This window comes from Pieris brassicae, chromosome 7 (assembly GCF_905147105.1).
Source record: "Pieris brassicae chromosome 7, ilPieBrab1.1, whole genome shotgun sequence".
Lineage (NCBI taxonomy): Eukaryota > Metazoa > Arthropoda > Insecta > Lepidoptera > Pieridae > Pieris > Pieris brassicae.
Window position 1 is genome coordinate 1,955,361 of NC_059671.1, and position 20,444 is coordinate 1,975,804.

Genomic DNA, 20,444 nt, shown 5'->3' on the forward strand with positions numbered 1-20,444 from the left:
ATTAAAGTCTCAGACATAACAACAGTGATGAAAATAATTAAAACACCAAAGAAATTTCTAATAGGCAAATTTATTTTCAAGAAATTACATATCTGCTTAAAGTAACGATATGTGAAGTCGATATCGCTCATCAGAAACAATAACTCATAATATTGACGTTATTTACATTGAGTAATATTTTCTAAAACTTAGTTGCAAATTATTTTAGAATACAATTTTTCAATTAACACGTATTTTACAGTGACTCGATAAGCATAGTTCTCTTATCTATTTACAATTAGAATTTCATTATCAATTCTTAAAATAATTTAATAGCATCACAGTGAATTTATTTATAATACAATCTCAATTTACAGTAAATAATCTAATAAATTTTATAGTAAAACTTCTATTTAAGATATAAACACAATTAGGATAAAATTTAATACATAGTTGCGACTAACCAGAATTATCTATATTAAAACAAATGTACTTATAAATGATACTAAAAGCTATATAATAATGTTTTATCACATTTCTTTTTTCAAAGTTACATGCAAGTAATATAATTGTGGTGATTTGTATGTGTAAAGCTTTAAGGTGATGTGATTTTTATAAAAAATAAGCTGCTTTATTGTTACATTAAATAAAAAGAATCGCAAAACAGCAAACCATTCAAATGCTTATTGATACTGATCGTACGTTTTGAACATGTATACTACTTTCGGCTTTATTTATAAACGTATAAAACTTCTGTGGCTTGATTAGTTATGTTCAGTTTTTGTGGCGCAACAAATTTCTTGTTTTTAAAGACAGATTAATCATCTACAACCCAAAACCAGACTCAATATTACGCCCGTTATGTGTTCTCACATTAAAAAAAGGTAATACTTTTTGTATTTTTTAGATATTTAAAGTAAGAAGTAAGTTTACTACTACTTAGTTTTAATTTTGCTAAATCATAGTTACCAAATATAGAATTGTTTAATCAAAAAATATGAAAGAATCGTTTGTTTTACAACACTTATACTCGTATTATTTACCAGAATTTAGTTTCTTTTATCAGAATTTCTCTACTTTTGTGACTTTATTTTACCTAGTCGGTAATCTACAAACGTACTATTATAAAAAATATAAACTTAACTGTGAAATTAATTTAACTAATTGTTTGAACTGTGTCTTAACTTATATACATATTTATATACAACAGTTAAATTTCATTACTATCTAGACAAATAGGGAAACAGTCTTTTATAAAAGAAATTTAGCTAATATTAGTGTTTTTATATTTGACATCGGGCGAATTTTTTTTTATGCAACATAATTTTATTTTGGTACAAATAGATTAAAAGCGCTCCGCTCAGCCTTGGCCCGTTTTCTGGTTTTCCCACATTTCTCAACAGAGAAACAGTTTTTATTTGAGCAGAAATTGTATGCGCTATTTTTAATATCTAGTGTGCCAGCTTTAGTTTACGGATTATATGATAAACATTCCATTTTAATATAAAATTTTTGATTCAGTTAAAAGGGCAAGGTTCTTTCAACTTTATTCCAATTGAGGAAGAGACTCAAGACCATGGAGTACGGGTGGTTTTTAGGTAAGAAGGCTGCTTTTTCTCATACGGACCTAATTCGTTAAATTTGTTATATTTATAAAAAAATATATAACAGGAGAAACGGGCAGGGGGCTTATTTGATATTAAGTTATACAGCATGGGCACTCATATTGCGAGAGTGCTCGCTAGTGCATTGCCGTTTAACAATTGGACTCTCTGTTCTTGAAGGTCCCTAAGACGAATATATTCGAAAATACTTCAGTGAAGTATTTGGAGTGAGTTACATGATACGCGTAGGATACGAGGATTGCAAGAATTTTCTACGGCGTAGACATTACAGTAGGCGATAAGCTAGGCAAGGTCTACAGATGTAGTGAGCGTAAGGAATGTACATTTCATATCAGATACCCAAGTCTCACATTTAAAATATATTTAAGTTATTTTTAATAAATTAAAACCTGTTAGTATTTGTTTTTGGTTTAATCATTTACTAGACAGTTGAGATGTAAGTTCGACGTCATAGTCATTTAGGTCATACCAGTTAAAACGCATTGTATAAAAGCGAGAATAACACGAAGAATTTTAAAACTGTAAAAATATGCAGAAAAAATATAAAACCTTTGTCACGTCTGTCTATTTCTACTCTAGGCTTGGCGCGTCAATGCGAGCTTCCTATGTTTTATTCACGACCTATGCACCGCTTGACGCCCAACACGAGGCATAGTGCTCTTGATGTTTTTTAAATAAAAATTTGAAATAGCCACGGTAGAATGGAAAAAAGGTAACAAGCTTTTCCAATAATATTCGAGTGCAACTCGCCATCTAAATGGTTAAAGTAAAAAATACCTCCAATTTGCTTGAATTTTTCGTTATTGTTTTGTTTAAATAATTTATTTTCTAACAATAACAAAAAGTATTTTTTGCGACTGAATAAACTACCAGACTGCATCATTTCAATGCGTTTTATTCATTAAAGACAATCTGTTTAACGTGTCAAGTGATTTCGTTCGTGAAAAGATTTCAATTAACAGGTTTAAGGGATAAACAATTTTAATACTGTCATTAAACGTTTATAATATTTTAAACTAGGACTTTTTGTATGTTTACCATTTGAATGCCGAGGCATTTCTCTTTGTAAAGAATTTTCTTTATTGCTCAAAGAATTAGCCCCTTTGTACTCTGAGCTTCAGTTCCACAGTTTGAAATGATTCAAATTTTTCATTCTATCTCAATTGTATCTAGCTTTAAAAACAAAATAATATCCTTTTGCATTGTGTTTATAATCTTTTAGCAATTTTTTCCCCTTAAATTTCATCAAGTATTTAAACCAAAGTGATATTCAAAATAATTAAATAAAACTCTCAAACCTATCTTAATAAATATAGCTAGTCGTTGCTTTAATTGTATGACTGGTTTACTTAAGAACTGTATTCATATATATACTTTGATGATAATTATTACCACTGTGTGACACAATCAGCGATTGTCTTATTTAGTACAACGTGCAACATTAATTTTTTGATAATAATTTTCCAAGTTAGGCCTTAGGCTATGGAGGTTCTATCTACAGACTATCTATTTATACACAGCTCTCTCTAGCGTTGGCCAGTAGAGGTGTCCTCGTAGTAACAACTTCTCTCCGCCGGGAGAGAGTGCCGCTTGTCACACTTCTCCGATCATCAGCCAATGTTCCGATGCTCTAGAATCAAAAATCATTGTACATCAATACATAACATAAATATATAAGAAAACTTATATAATAGGAGTAATTTATAAATGATATACGAACGTTACAAATGTGAATTAAAATGATTGTATGTACCGAATATGTGTATTAATGTGTGCGTTTGAGTAAATATATTGAGTATAAACGTAAAATTACTATATTATCCAATAATGTAGTAATTTCGTGTTTATAATGTTCTGAGGGTTGTTTTTACTACCTCGAGGTCAACTTCAACAAACACATTATATTTTTTCTTTAGCAAGCAAGTGTTAAATACACCATACAAAGGCGGGAATCGAACCAACCGATAAGAGATAAAAATCAAACGCCGAAACCACTAGGAAAATACTTCCCGATGTCTTTCCAATAATAGAGAATTCTTAAAGTATACCTGAGCATCAGACGCCGGCGTGTTCGGTGTATGGGGTGTATTTGATCTAGTATCGTGCAAGCTGTGTGCGCTACGGGATGAACCAACCGGTGGCGAGACAACTGCAGCATAGGGTGGCGGTTCAGGCGGTCGTTCACAATCTCTCGTACAGTTGAAGTCTACACAAACATAAATAAATAATAATAATTTTATTAATTTATAATAAAATCCTTAATTGAAACCTTGTAAAGTGGTTTGACCTTTATGAATTATATAAACTTTATGTATATTTGAAAACCACTGAAGAATGAATGATTAGATTGAAAAATACATATTAAATTCCTATAAAAACTTAACATCTCAAAATTAAATCCATATTGAAAGTATATTAATTCTAAGTTATCCCTGTGTCTATAAATTTAATATAGTTACAAAAGCATAGTTTCGTAGCTACTAGTCTCACAAGAATTTAAATTTACAAATTAATATAAGCACGAGAAAATGTTACAATTTAAATACAACATGAATTTTACCCTCATGGGGTACTAAATGCAAATTGTATGGCACATAATATATGATATCAATTAAATGACATATCATGATAATTTTAAAGCGTGCATGAATTTTATGAAAAGTCAGTACATTTTTAACCAGCTTCCTTACTTGGATTTCAATATAATATATAGATACCGTTTTAATAAGTGAATAGATCAATTATGATATACGTATTGGTATTTATTTCCCTTAGACACACATATAGACAAATATAGATACATTTTATACATTATCTTTTCAACTATTACCTGTGCGTAATTTCTTAACAACTACCTCACATTACAATTATATTATGTGAAAAAAATTGCCTTATCAAATATGTACGTTTCATATTTAACGAACTGTACTATGATAATTCGATCAATAGATAAACAAAACACAGTCGGATCATTGTAGCAGTTGCTCACGATTGTCAATAAAATGTGTTGTATCTGAGTTCAAAGCATTCCTGTTTCAATAGAGAAACAAATACCTACCCTTTCCTAGAGGAACTACGTCCGGGTTCTTGTCGTCTCCTATGGGTGAGTGGTTCGCACTTTGCATTGATCCTTTATACGCCTTTACCGTTTGTACCGGTGCTGAAAAATAAATAATATTGAACACGAATGCTTTAGAAATATTTAAAGAGTATTCTTCGTGTATATGTTATCGTGTAATGTGTACACTATACATACAAATATGACGAAAGGAGTCTGTTGTCATGGTAACGTTTGTTTACAATAGCAACAAGCACTATGCTATGTTTTGTCCAGTTTTAATAAAGTTTTCAGAGTTAATTTATTCCTTTATATCTTTCGTAATTATCTAATAATAAGAGATAAAATGTACACCACAGTGGCGGTGATAAATCATGTTTTTTACATTATTGCCGTATAAAACATATTTATTCATTTAAGTAACTTTTGTACACTTGTACACGCACATGAGTCAGAATTTATATTTTCTCAGATCAAGCATTTATTTTAAATATATATTACTAAACTAGTCAGTAAAGGTACGTTATTCGAATATTATCAAGTAATAGTCTGGACTGTGGTGCGTCTTTTATTAGACTGTTTATATTTAGTACGAAATTTCAGCTTCAGTACTGCAAAGCTGTCTCAAGAATGTCAAATTACTAAATATCAAAGACTATTTCACTAGTTTGGACACTATTTCAATATGAAATTGACTTTGATGGTCATCCTTTTGTCATCATATCCAACATCAAGTTACATAATTATTGATCTACAGTATTCATCTTGATTATTTATATGAAAAACAAGCATACCAGATAGACGTTCTCCTATACACAGTTTTTAAATGCAAAATTTCAAAGAAACAAAAAAAACAGTTGTTACTAACATTTCAACAGTCATCAAGGTCCTTTAACCTATTACATTGTGGCTGTGTCGGTTAAGATTCTATCGTCTTGCTCGTGGCATTGCTTATGATAATATCGGTTTGGGAAGCTAAAATAAGAGAAGAAAAGCTAAACCCAAATAAAAGCAACAACCGATCAACTTCAAAAGTTCTAATTGCGTTTAGCTGTCAGCTGAGTTTTGTGAAACCATGTTTAAGAAATGAACAGCTAGTTGGGCGGATTTTTTGACTGATAAACTTTTCATTTTTCAGTTCGTTGCGTTCTACTACGTTTTATATACGTTTAGACGATACAGAGGATGCCCGACTCCTGTTTCTAAATATCTAAAGGAAGCATAAAAACTTTAAGCACTATTAAGAGGAAGAGAAGAATACGTTATTACTTTATAATCTATATAAATAAATATTAATCACAAAACGTATTGCTAAGCGCAAAACTTAAAGACGGCTGGAGCAATTCGAATTTTATTTTTTATTTACTCCTGATACTCTGAATTTATTTTACGGAGAGAAAATTAAAAAAAAAATAACTAATAATTTTATTTAGTACTTAGGTTTTTACTTCAGAAAAGCGAATACTGACTATAGTGTACCTAAATGATTCATGTTTTGATGGACTAAAAAGGTAGGTTAAGTAAAAAATCATATTAAGGCGAAATGTAGTAAGAAAAGGATTAAAGACAATACAAGATGCCTCTTTTTATTAATACTGATAATTTAGTATCGCTCGACCCTATATTAATAAATAATTAATACTAATTATATATGTTTCGTGATATATATATATATATCACGAAACATATACAGTAATGATAATTTGTTTTTCTTCCGAGGCTAGCAGGTAATTAGCCTGACACACTTTTGATTATTAAACTAAGGGTCTAAGGCATTCCGGTTTCCATACAATATTTTCTCTCCGTATGAGCGTGCGTTAATGCGTACATTGGTTCAAAGCCGCGAATCAAACGCATGAGGGAGAATTGGGAGGAAGAGGGCCGATCATTATAACTTTCTTAAATGGCCAGACGATTACGACGGGTATCTATAACAGTTTTTTTATATATTTGGATAACTTCTTGCAACGTAAAAAACGTGTATGTGTTTTATATTCGTACTACATTAGCCATTTCTCCGTCACATGTCAGTTATAAACCTTATACTGAGGCATCACGTCATGAAAAGTCAAATATGCTATAACATGAAACATTGACGTCTCATCAATAGCCAAATAACACGCCAAACGACACTTAGGTCTCGATATATACCTGGCACTAGGTCACACTTCAAGAAATTATTGCTTCCCCGCTTTCGAATATAAATCGACAAGGTTTATAAATTATTTATTATGATATTTAATAGTTAACATTTACATGTTTATTGCAAATGTATGTTTTCCATTTACGATATGAAGCTGTATACTTAGGTAACACTGAAAATGTTTAGAACTGGCCAGTTAGAAACATTGCTAATGAAAACTTTTTTTGAATTTCAATTTTAGAACTCTTTGGTAACCTAATGTAGTATATTTTATTCATTTGTCATTTGCTTTTGTGACTTGGCACGTATATTGTGCAATTATATAAAATAAAAATCTAAAACAACCAAGGCAAAAGGCGCCTGATTTAAAAAAAGAAACATAAAAAAGCTGAATATATGATACGTAGATAGTGTCAACATCTTAAAGAAATATTACTGTAAAAATTATTTAAATTAAATAACATATTTTGTACTAATAAGTATACCACTTCCGTAACTCAATCTTGCATATAATAGAGGACAATGGCAAAAAAAATTGTTTTTGAATTGGTGTGTACACAAGGACCATTACCTGCTTGTCTTAAAAAATATCTAACACAAAAGAATGAAATACTCAAGGAAACAAAATTGTATTCCCAATTCGGTCCGAAATTACGTTTAAACGCTTTTCAACAAAATGTTTAATATTTTGTATAGAAGACAAGTTATGGACCGGAGCTGCCTGACTCGCAGGTGTATTTGAAAAGGCGTACTTTTCAAAAACATTATGCATTTGTGAATTCATAAACAAACTATTCCTAAGCAATTCGCTAGTAAATTCACTTTTGGAAATGAAATAGAAAGCACTCAACCGTCGAACGGAATTGAAACTGTTCCATTTTGTTGAATATGCCCGCAGAATATGTCATTGACTGTGCGTTTAAATGTTAGAAATTTATAACTCGAAAATGTATTAAATTTGGAACTCGCTATTCCTTTTGCGCTATTGGAAAGTTAATACAAATGTCGTGTGAGTGACGAAACATGCAATTTTTAAGGGGCATAAATCACACAGGAAATGTAGAGAAATGTGTAGCTCTCTGAATTTCTAGACGCGAGGGATTCTTTCTATTCTTTGCATGCACTGACGTAGATATTTTGGCTCACCATCTTGTTGTGACATTTCGCAAAGAATTTATAACAAATTTTTATTCAAGTCGTGAAATAAAGATGTGTTCTTTTATTTTATTCATACAAAAACTCTAAACTGTAACGAATGAACTAACACAAGACCTTTGTGAAAAATTTGTTGTATTTTTAATTTAGTTTTGATTTTAATGTGTGAAGGACAGTGTGCTTCTCCAACCAAACGAAGATTCTCGACCAGACTAGCCCGAAGGCTCCAGTGGCTAAGGTTGAGAAGTTGTATATATACTTAGCAGTCGGAATGACTTTATAATAAATAAAATAAAAAGTACTTAATTAATTCAAATGTTTCATTTTAGCCAATCTTTGTCCGGGTTATCTAGACCAATATTAGCAGTAAGATAGATTTTAAAAAGGTAATCTACTATGTTTTGATATTACTTAAAATGTAAATTAACTGTTTAGGTTAAGTGAAAACCACAACCTAAAGACATTGTGGGTTCCAAAATTGGCTTAAAAACTGAATTGGATTTCCAGCCTGGTTCCAAAAATTTAAACTAGTTTTAAACATTTTCAACTAAAGCAAATCCGTTATACGTTCTCTTTCCTAAACTAATTTTATTAAGAGGAAACATTTGTATTTTTGTATGGTATCAATAACTAAAAGTTATTTGAACTTGTGATTACTAATAAACCAATGTATACTACATTGCGCACACTACATAATTTTATATCCTAGCCAATTTCTGTAACTGTTTCGTGTACATTTGTATTTTTTAATAGGCATGTTTATTAGCTATCTGTGCCTGACACACGCTGTCAACCTTTTGGCACAAACGCTTACCGGTTTCTTTAAGATGTTTTTTAAATAAATAAATTTGATGCGATTCGAATGAATTCTTGAATAAAGCATAAATTATGAACTCATGAAATTTCAGTTTTTGTTTCTCTGGATATAAAATCTTGCCATAAAGAAACTCGTTGCCACTCTAACACAATTACTCTCCACTCACAAGACGTTATGTTTAATGAATACAAAATTGGTTTACAAATTATCTTCTATAATAAACAGATTGATTCGTTTAATATTAACGATCTGTTTGGAGTTATCCCAAATCCGATAAGATTTAAATTTTAATCTCGCCGATCTCCGCGATGCTTGCTACAATTTCATTATCGTGTATATGGTATTTTATACAAATTACCAAACAATTAAATAGCTTTTGTTGGTAGTTGAAGTAAATAATATCATATTTTTGTGATTGCAATTTTCCTAACAAAAATTATATTGTAACATTAAGTTAGGACGTGTTTAAATACTCCCATGTTGTAGATAAACAATCAGCTATGGAATTCTGGAAGAATATGCGGGTAATGGAATAGAGAGTACACTTCTTACGCCCACACTTAAACGCTTTAGCCCTTGCGTAAATGTCGAGTCTCATTAGAGACAGGCCACCGTCGACTCTTTTGGTATATATAACAAATTTAAGTCAATTTCCATCCAAGCTCAAACTCTATTAATCTGCATATTATTACTTGCCTACATTAAGCAAACTATTAGCAGTAATTACTCCTTGATGACATTGCAATACACTTAACACTAATTCAAATACTGCAATTAACTAATTAACGATACGGACTATTTACATTAAAATTCTGCCGCTAAAGGTGATAATAATCATGTCATAAAAATTCAAAGTTATAACATTAACAAGTTTTTATGTTCATTCTACACGCAAATTACGTATTACCAATGTTTGATACTACCTCGATGTTTAGACTAAAGTGTAAATAAATTTAGCATAGCATATAGAATAAAAATGAAGGTATTAATTATAAGTATAGTTTAGGATTTGGGAACTATAAGATACCTGTGTCAGGGTTCCCCGCTCTTCCATAACAAACGAAATAAATAATTCTATAACACACTTTTAACCCCATGAGCGGTAAACCCAAGTTATGTCTTAATGGATTTTTCCTTCATAAAGGACAAGGTTTGGAATTACCAAAGACATGATAAACCGGCATGTCTTAAACTAATAGAAGGAAACGGAGGTATGCAGCCCAGACATCGTTGAAAAGACATCGTTGAGAAGGACCTACGCGAGTTCCAAGTTCCCGATTAGGAAGAAGTAGCGCGTGATTGGCAAAGGTGGCCTTGGCCCACAAACTCACTTTGGGTCATTGCACCGCGGTCAAAAATGATGTAAGCGAGGCAAGGAAGGACTGCTTGGATACAAAAAAAAAATGAAAATTATGCAAAAATCGCCCGTCGAAAACGTTTTTTTCTTTTGGTTTTAACGAGATTATAAGTGTATTTACATTTACCATGTAATAATTATATGAGCAACTGTTGAATTAATTTTTAAAAACATAACTATGCGAGGATTGTAAGCCCTAGTTTTGAACAATTTCGTACATCTCACAATTTGGAGTTGGACATAAAAAGTAATGAATCTATTCTATGTAATATGAATCCAAATGCATCAGGTGGGCGCGGCCGGAAATAGACTATAGTAATTGAATGCAACGTACAATAATAGCGTAATTGTAACTATGCTGAAATTTTTTTTTTTTTTTTAATATACATGTGTCTTTACTACGACATCATGGAACATTACGATCTAGCCTAATTTAAGACTAATAAGTAATTTAAGTCTAACCTAATTTACTAAAAAGGATTGTAATAAGTAAGTGTCCAATAACGCTACTTATAGTCTCTATTAAAGGGAAGACACTCTGTTCTTGTGTTTTCATTTTTTCATTCACTGTTTAGCACTTAATATTAAAGTACACTAACACTAATTCACTAGTTCGAATGGTTTTATCCTTTTCAATCTTCTCACTAGGTCAGTGGTATCAAGGAGTTGAATAGCCTCGACATTCACGTGATGGTGGAGCCTATGTTCGTGTGCTCCAGCAGCCTTTTTTATTAATGTGGTGACGTCCTCTACATTAAGGTCCCGATGGAGGTCGTAATTGCGAATGTACCAGGGAGCATTGACTATTCCCCTGAGCACTTTGTTTTGGAATCGTTGGATTACTTGGATATTACTATTACTGGTACAGCCCCACAGCTGGCAACCATAAGTCCATACAGGTGTCAGGACTTGTTTGTAGATCAATAATTTATTTTGTACTGATAACGTGGAATGCCTTCCGAGCAACCAGTACAATTTAGAGTAACGGAGATCCAACTCTTCGCGTTTCTTTTTAACATGGACCTTCCATCGGAGTTTGGTGTCTAGCGTCATACCTAGGTACTTAGCTGAATTTTGGAACGGCACTTTGACGTTATCAATATATACTGGCAGGTAATTTGATGTTTTGTTGGAAAAGTTTATGTGAACTGATTTAGACTGATTTAGTTTTATCCGCCATTTTTTGGTCCACAAGCCAACAATATTTATGGCTTTTTGTAATTTTACTACCGCTTCCTTTTCAGTAGTCGCCGTAGACATGATAGCAGTATCATCGGCAAAGGTCGCGATAACGTTATCTTTTAGATCAGGAATATCGCATGTGTATAAGAGGTACAGGACCGGACCTAATACACTCCCTTGCGGCACCCCAGCTTTTATTTCTTTTAGTTCTGAATAATCATCATCTTGTCGTACTCTAAACATTCTTTGTGTTAAATATGACTCAAGGATATTTGAAAATTGACGAGGCAGTAATTTCCTTAATTTATGAACAAGTCCTCGATGCCACACTTTATCAAATGCTTGAGCTACATCCAGAAAGACAGTGGAGCAGACTTTTTGTTCTTCTAGTGCTTTTTCAATATTATTTGTGATTCTATGAACTTGCTCTATGGTAGAATGTTTTTCTCTAAAACCGAATTGGTAATCTGGTATGAGCTGCTTTTTGACAATAATAGGGTTAAGACGTTTGAGAAAGATTTTCTCAAATAGCTTTGCTATAACAGGTAACAGTGAGATTGGCCTGTAAGACGTGACTTCGTGTGGAGGTTTTCCTGGCTTGGGAATCATTATAACTTCCGCAAGTTTCCACATATTGGGAACATATTGAAGTCGAAAAGAGGCATTAATTAAGGTTGTCAATTTAACTACGGCTTTACGGGGGAGATGCTGAAGGACTTCACCCGTAATTAGATCAAAACCTGGTGCCTTCTTTTTAGTTAGACATTTAATTTCACTTAAGACCTCTTTTGGTGTGACTAGACGGATGTTCAGCTCTTCTGACGTTATTTCTTCGAAGTTAAGTAAATCTTCTTCATCGATTTGAAATATATTTTCTAGATGATCAGCGAACCTCTTAACTTTTTGTATGTTACTTGCAGCCCAATTCCCATTAGACTCTCGTAAGGGAGGAATATGTGTTGTAGGTTTTTTGATATTTCTTATCGCTTTCCAGATGGAGTAATCGGTGGAACCATCAGAAGTTAATTGGTTTAGGTATCTCTTTATTGAAGTATCTTTATGTATTTTAATCTCTCTCCTCAGTTGTTTAGTGAGGTTATTCAGATGTTTTTTGTCTTCTGGACATCTTGTGGAATGCCATCTTTTTCTTTGAGTTCGTTTTGTCTTTATCAAATTTTTAATCTCTTCTGGGAAGTAGTTGTTTTGTACCTTTTTCTTAAATTTTGGAGTATTACTCCAAGCAGCTTGTTGGATGTTCTTTGTAAATCTATTGACTTCTAAATCTAATTGTTCCTCAGTCTTTAAAGGTACTCTAAGGTCTACCATATTGACAAGATAAATTTTGAAGCTGTCCCAGTCCGTATGCGTGTTCACGAGAGATGGATTCAGTTTTCGCTTTATAGGGTCTTCGCCAATTGTGAGTAAGATTGGTGAGTGATCTGAGTTCATATCATAGGCTTCCTCTATTTGGAGAACATTTGGTGATACTTCTCTAAATATGAAGAAATCTATAAGATCTGGTATTTTATTCTTGTCTGTTGGCCAGTATGTGGGCCTTCCTGTGGAAATTGCATCACATCTCAAATTTTTCATAGCATTGAACAGTTCTTTTCCTTTGGTCGATATTAATCTTGATCCCCAGTAGGTATGTTTTGCATTGAAGTCGCCTCCCAACACAAATCTATTTCCAAGACTTTCTAGCAGGGTTTTGTACTGGTCGTACTTAAGTGCATGTCTTGGTGGGCAGTAAATAGATGATATTGTTAATGGATACCGCTTCATTGATAGGCTCACAGCCACAGCCTGTATATGCTCTTTTTCATATTTAAAGACCTCATGGTGTTTTAAGCTATCCTTTATTATAACTGTACTTCCCCCACTGGATTTATTACTTGGGTGAAGGGCATGGTAGGCATTATATCCTTTAAATTGAATGTATGACTCCCTGGTAAAATGTGTTTCCGATACCAAGCAGATGTCAATGTTTTCATGTTTAAGAATTATCTGAAGTTCTCTTTGGTGTTTTAAAAGCCCATTAGCATTCCATGCCATTATTTTTAAAGCCATTATTGCTTAAGACGTTTGGGAGCAGCTATTTTGGTGCCGCTTTCTAGTTTTTTAAGTCTTTCATCAAAGGATGTCAATAATGAAAGTATGGTGTTAATCTTTTCATCCATGCCTGTGCTAGCTATCTCATTTTGTTGTGTTGGGGATGGAGTCTTAGGACCTTTAGTTACCTGGGCAAAGGAAACAGTTTTGGAAACTAATTTTGCTGGTTTTACCGATTTGTCCGTTTCTATCATTGATTTTGATTTTAAGACATTTCTCATTTTCTGTAATTCTTTTGCTACTACACAGCCTCTGTAATTAGCTGGATGTGACTCACCACAGTGAACACACTTCGGTTTCACGTCTTGTGGCTTGTTACAATCGACTGTGAGATGCTTTGCAGTGCATTTCACACACCTCGGCTCCTTGGAGCAGTATTTCTGTGTATGCCCATAAGCCTGACACCTCTTGCATTGGGGAATCAATTTCGGTGATTTCAGTGGCTGTACATCAATTTTGCAGCCAAGTATGGATTTTATTTCGTAGATATTTTTTATGTTTTCCTGATGGTGGAAAGACAGAATAAACATGTTAAGCGGTTCTTTGGTTTTCCAGCTATATTTGACGGCTGCGTCTAAAATTTTAAATCCTTGGCGAGTAAGGTCTTCAACTATCCTTTCAGGCTTGCAAGAAGCATGGAGATTTTTTGCCATTACTCTTATTGGCCTGCTCTGCTTGTTTTCGTAAGAGAACCACGAGGCATCTTCTTCTTTAAGATGTTTTGTGATCACTCTGTAGGTAGCTTCACTATTAGTGTTAATCTTCACCGATCCATTTCTAATCATTTTTACTGTGAACGAGTCTTTATTCAATTCTTTTTTAAGTAAGGAATCGTAGAATGATTGGTATTCAATTACATTTTCGACAATAATCGGGGGTGGAAGGGGTTCTTTTTTAGGCTTTTCTTTGGTTACTTTATTACAAGTAACTTCTTTCATGGGGGAAGGGGAGGTGTTTAGTTTCCTTTTCTTTCTGGTTTTTTGTCGCACCCATTCCGTTTCTTTAGCCAGTTCTTCTTCGTCCGTCGCATACTGAATTGATTCAGCGGCTGCCTCGTCCCTTTGTGTTAAGGGCTGCTCTATTTTTTTCTCGAGCTGAGCTATTCGTTCCTTCAGTTGATAGACAATAGTTTCCAGGTCCGAGCATCGGGCTCTTTCCTTTTTCAGTTCAGCCACTAGAAATTGCTCGTTTTGGGTTATAATTTCAAAAACACTTGGAGATGACATCATAAATTTAATATAATAATTAAAATTATAAAGACAAAACCTCGACTTTATTTATTACACAATAACAAATATTAGGTCAACGATTCATCGTAACGCGATCGCGGCGCTGCGTCAGCGCGTTGCACTTTTTCGGTCACAATAATTAATACGCGACGTTTCTAACCGAAATGGAAACAACGAATGACTATGCTGAAATAAACTTCGTAAAACTTACCAATGAGCTGTATGACGTCATCATAACTTTTTTTTATTTTTATTATTTTGTACACTACGACATCATGGAACATTACGATCTAGCCTAACTTAATACTAATAAGTAATTTAAGTCTAACCTAATTTACTAAAAAGGATTGTTATCATAAGTAAGCGTTCAATAACGCTACTTATAGTCTCTATTAAAGGGAAGACACTCTGTTCTTGTGTTAATTTTTTTTTCATTCACTGTTTAGCACTTAATATTAAAGTACACTAACAGTAATTCACTAGTTCAAATGGTTTTGTCCTTTTCAATCTTATCACTAGGCCCGTGGTGTCAAGGAGTTGAATAGCCTCGACGTTCACGTGATGGGGGAGCCTATGTTCATGTGCTCCAGCAGTCTTTTTTATTCATGTGGCGACGTCTTCTGCATTAAGATCCCGATGGAGGTCGTAATTTCGAATGTACCAGGGAGCATTAACTATTCCCCTAAGCACTTTCTTTTGGAATCGTTGGATTACTTGAATGTTACTATTACTGGTACAGCCCCATAGGTGGCAACCATAAGTCCATACCACCATTAATTAAATAATTTTTAAATTTTAAGATTATCTGTGATAAGTGGGTCAATATAATTGGTTTTGACGGTTGAAATTGAAATATTATACGATAATATAATATTTGCATGATACATTAACCATTATGACCGTTATTACCATATTGTTTCTAGCACAATGTTATACGAAATACGAAACGACAACCATTTCAATGTTATTTGTCAACAGCATTTCTAGTCTAATACGCGTTGATACGGGACATGATCTGCCAGAATGTTACATCCATTTGACCAATCATAATCGAACTCACAGATTTATTGTTATAACGAAATACTTGCATATATGTGTATGTATACAAACTACGATATGATGGGATATGATATGAATAGATGTATATGTATATGGTTATACACAGAATTGTACTCCCGTCAGGATTGTCTACATTTATATTAAATGACCTTTGTCTTAGCATTTCTTGTAATACCGCTAGGGATTGTGTATTCAAAGTTTAATAGAGCTCTTGGTAATTTAAATATAGCTTTATATTCGTAAATTTGCATTAATAAATACAACGCGTTCGCAACGTAAAATTTATATAAATATTGTTTAACATAATTTTTTAATTCAGTTTTTGTTAAGTTTCATTTTCGAAATAAAACTACTTGAAATTCGGTGCAATTAACATGCCATATATCATGGCACAAAGGTTTGCTAGGGAGTTGGAATGCACAAACGACGACAAACATTTTTTTATCCAACCAACCTTCATACTGAAGCGGTCTATGTCGTTTCCTCGCGAGTAGAGCTAGAGTAGCCAGTACTGCAAGTGTTCCTATGATGCCTGCAATGATGCCGAGAGCCCAGCTGGTATCAACACCGACGTGGTTGCTTTTCGCCTCTGAAATTAATTATTTATTAATTTTTGAAATTAGAATGCAACCACTGCTTCTTCCAATTTCAAGTTTGTGCTTAGCGTATCATAAAAATGTTAAACAGCTTATGAAGCTAGTTTAACACTATAAGTGACTTTTATAGAATACAAGCATTCTTCAAGTCAAATGATTTAAATTACTTTTACTATTAACCCTTTATTTTTAACAACAACTAATTCACTGTAAGATAGCTATTCTCTAAGCGCTACAGTCAAAACTGATTTTTTTATAAAAACTTTAGTATGTTCAAAATGTTGTGAATTTATTTATATTATTTTAATTTTTTGCTTAGAATTATCTAATTAAAAATCTACTCTCTAAATTGTCTCGCTAAGTGAATGTAATTATTTTAAAAAAAAAAGTCATTTAAGGTTGGAGTTTTTCTTAATTATTACAGTAGAGGTACATATAAAATTTCATCCCTAAATTATATTTAAGTAATAATTTAATCTGCTTTAATCTACCCTACATCCTAATATGATACCCAGTAAAGGAGGGTATAAAAGTGGAGCGGTGTTATAGCGAATTACATATTATATCCATTCGCCTCGCTAAAAGAACCATTGAGTTCATAATGATTAAAAATACTTAATGCATTGAATGAATATTAATTTTAAAAAGTTTTCAAGCTTCTTCAGCGGAGATTGCATTCTGTTGTATAATATCACGTTCATTATAAATTTTCCGATAAAATATTATGTGCTCTCATATAATATTCTATTTTTAATTAAAGTGTCGAAACAGTATTTTATAGAGATTTATATGACTAATTTATATAAAAATCGGTTATGCTGTTTGTGAATGCATAGTCTAAAAATATTGTACATTTTAAAATGTCATGTAATTTGAATTTTTTATAGCATATAAGCCTACGGGACACTCAAATATGGCAGGAATCGTAGCTCATGGACCACCTATTTTAGTTGGTGCATTGCCGGCGTTTGTAGGGGAGAGGAAATCGTTTTTTGAAACAATTGGACGTAGTATCTCCCAGGAAAGTCTCTTACCGGGAGTCGAATTCATAGTTTAGAAAAGAAAATTTATTGTGAAGCGGACCGTAAGAGACTATCGTCAAGGAGAAGCGGATAAATAAAATCTATTGCAAAATATTAAAAGATAAATTCCTTTTTATGTGGTAGTGTGTTTTGGTTTGTCCACAATTAACATTAGCTAATACAGGCAGACATCGCGAGAAAACTGCTACATCTAAAATCCGAATGATCAGCTATAGTAAATAGTCAATGCAGAAATCTGAGGCCAATCCATAAAAGGTTGTTGCGCTACTAAATTATTACAAAGTTAAATCGCAGGCTGAACCACTGCTATATATGTAAATTCCAATAAGCTTTTAATAAACCTTTTACTCTTTAAATTCGTTTAAAAGCTTCTCAATTGATTTTGAATTTATCGAAATATGAAAAAGATATTCAGTGTACTATAGTTAAAGCATGATTTAAGATATTTTTTCTAAACCTTTACAATAAAGTTAGATTATTAAAATGCTAGTGGCATTCAATTTAAGAAAGAAACAGTAGCTCTAACCATTAGTATTTGCCTCAGATTTCTGTATATTTTTCTTGGCATTTTTTCAGCAAGTAGTCTGCTACTCGCGCACGTCTTAGATTTATGTTCTAAGTCATAACGGTCTCCTCACGATATTATCCTTTACCACACACAATAAACATTTGACGTGTATAATGAGACAGATGTTCAGCATATAGTCGCACGCTCAAGAAATTAGGCCAGCACTTACAGTTTTTTGGAAATAAATATCTAAATCGAAATTCTTGAAAATGACATTAAATGTGCGAGTTGAGTTAAAGATATGAAATTATGAAGAACGGTGATTGCCGTATAGTACAGTGACGTAAATTGTTTCCAAATAAACATCTTATACTTCCGAAGTTTATCTACTATTTTAAGTGGTAAGCTTTTTTTAATAGTTTATTTGGATTTAGTTGAAGGAGCCTTATTTCAATTGTTTTACGAAATGGACTCAAATAACATTCCCAGTTTATAGAATACATTATTGGTTTATTTTATTTTTTCTTTTAAATATCTATCGTTTTGTATAATTAATATTAAATATCTAATATTATTATATTTTTAGTTGATGATTAGTCGTATAACGTCGTAGTCGTTGAACATAATCAAATATTAAAATGCGACAAACAGTATAGTATTAAAAGGATCACTCTCATCTCACAATCAAATAATATTTGACATTTATTATGTCAAACTTCACAAAGATTAAATGATTTGACAGTTTGTTCTTGATACGGAGCTTGCTAGATATACTCCATTAATAAACGCACTATATAAGCGAAGGAAATATATATTGAAGCCTGTAAATTAGTTAATGGATAATCGCTCATAACGTATACCTGTGTGTAAGGCAAGTCTTGACAATGTATGCACTCTGATCGTAGTAACTTCTGATCGGCCTCGTGCGTTATTTGCGTAGAAAACCAGCTTCAAAGCTGTCTCAGAGCCCAAGCCTTGAAGCTTCCAGACAGGAGTTATCGTTGATACGTTGGCGATTAACTCGCCTGCAGCCCATGCTTCCACGAAGTAAGTAGTTTGTAGACCACCATCGTAACCTTCAAAAATATTGAAAATGTAAACAATGATGTCGATACTATTTCCGTGGCTTCGTTTATTTTATACGTCTCATTTTGATTGTGGGCAACAACATAATGGAAAAATAATTAAAAATATAAAAAAGTGATTTAAGCTATAAACAATTTTAATACATTAGAATGAAGTTATTCCCGTGAAATTGTTTGACTAATAAATTATATTTAAGTTTCATTTGAACGTCTTTGTTTGTTTTTGGTAAAAATCTTTAAAAACAATGATTAAGCTATATGTTTGCAAGGTAACATAGCAATTCGTATTTTTATATTATCGGTCTTTTGAGACCATGCATATGTTAAAATGAGGATAAACATATACATATGAAAATATATTATTGAACGGATATGGGACATGATACACGCGTGAAAAGGACATGAGAAGTTAAGAACAAATATCCGCGAATATACAATGTAAATATATAATTATTTAGGAATAAAGAAAATAATAATAATAGCAAATAATTAACACACCGAGGATGCTAACACCACTCCACCAAGTCATTTCTCGTCAGAGTTTTATTGTAAAACCGACAGTCTATTAACAGGACCATTAAACGATAAGCACTAACGTGGACAAGCGCGCAAAAGGGTTATTTGATTTTAGTAAACCGTATAGTGTATAGGGATTTTAGCATGAAATTCCGTATGAATATCACTATGTATTCTATAGACACGTATATATCGTGATATTCATACAGAATTAAAATGAAACAAGGTCAAATCTTATAAGGCGAGAGTCGTAGATTTTAAGCGAATCTTTTAAGTAAAGACCGGCACACAACGTAGATAAAGCCTTATTATTTTAACTTTTACCTTTGTATAAATTTATATATACAGAAAATATACATGGAATTCAAAAGTCTGCAAAAGTTACCTACATGAATAAATGGCTTTAGATTCTGAATGCCAGTAATTTGTAAAAAACTTTTAAAAAGTCGAGTCAAAATAACGCAAACAATATATTCTTTCCCGTTTCGAATTAATGAAATTATCTGATAGATACCTATAGATATTTAATTCAGAAAATTTCAGAAAATTTTATAATAATATTAAATTGTGGACTTTATAAAGTTCATGACATTTTCTACAACGTTTACTGGAGTTAAAAGTTCGCAATGTAATAGTTGTGACATTGTTCTTTTGTTTTATTTTTTGCAATTTTATATGAACTTTTCCGTTTTAGACATTCTTTGTTTTAGTTTCTATGTGACTCTCGCTAACTGTTTTTAGTTACGGTCAGTGCATTAGGTAGCTATTTGGTTCAGTAAGTCTTACTTTTCTAATTAATTACTAATTTGATGTTGTTGTAGATATTTTATTAAACCATTTAAGTGGAACTAGAACGTTTCCATTGTTCAAAATAGGTATAGCGTGGGATTGTCGCAATGTTGAACCTTTATTATGAATTGTGTATTTTTTATGTTATGGTTAAAAAAACGTCGTAATGAAATCGAGATGTCGTAGATTCTAAC

The 20,444-nt window shown here is 32.4% G+C and overlaps 1 protein-coding gene across 1 annotated transcript in view; it reads right to left on the bottom strand.

The window, feature by feature from the left end:
- Positions 1–1,162: 1,162 nt before the first annotated feature.
- LOC123712086 (hemicentin-1-like) overlaps positions 1,163–20,444 on the bottom strand; it is a 149,217-nt gene continuing 129,935 nt past the window's right edge. Inside the window, exons 13-17 of the mRNA XM_045665026.1 lie at positions 18,721–18,936; positions 16,168–16,302; positions 4,663–4,764; positions 3,653–3,810; positions 1,163–3,234 (exon numbers count right to left, since the gene is read on the bottom strand). Coding sequence (XP_045520982.1) covers positions 3,115–3,234; positions 3,653–3,810; positions 4,663–4,764; positions 16,168–16,302; positions 18,721–18,936 — 731 coding nt within the window. The 3' untranslated portion in view covers positions 1,163–3,114. The remainder of the gene's footprint in view (positions 3,235–3,652; positions 3,811–4,662; positions 4,765–16,167; positions 16,303–18,720; positions 18,937–20,444) is intronic.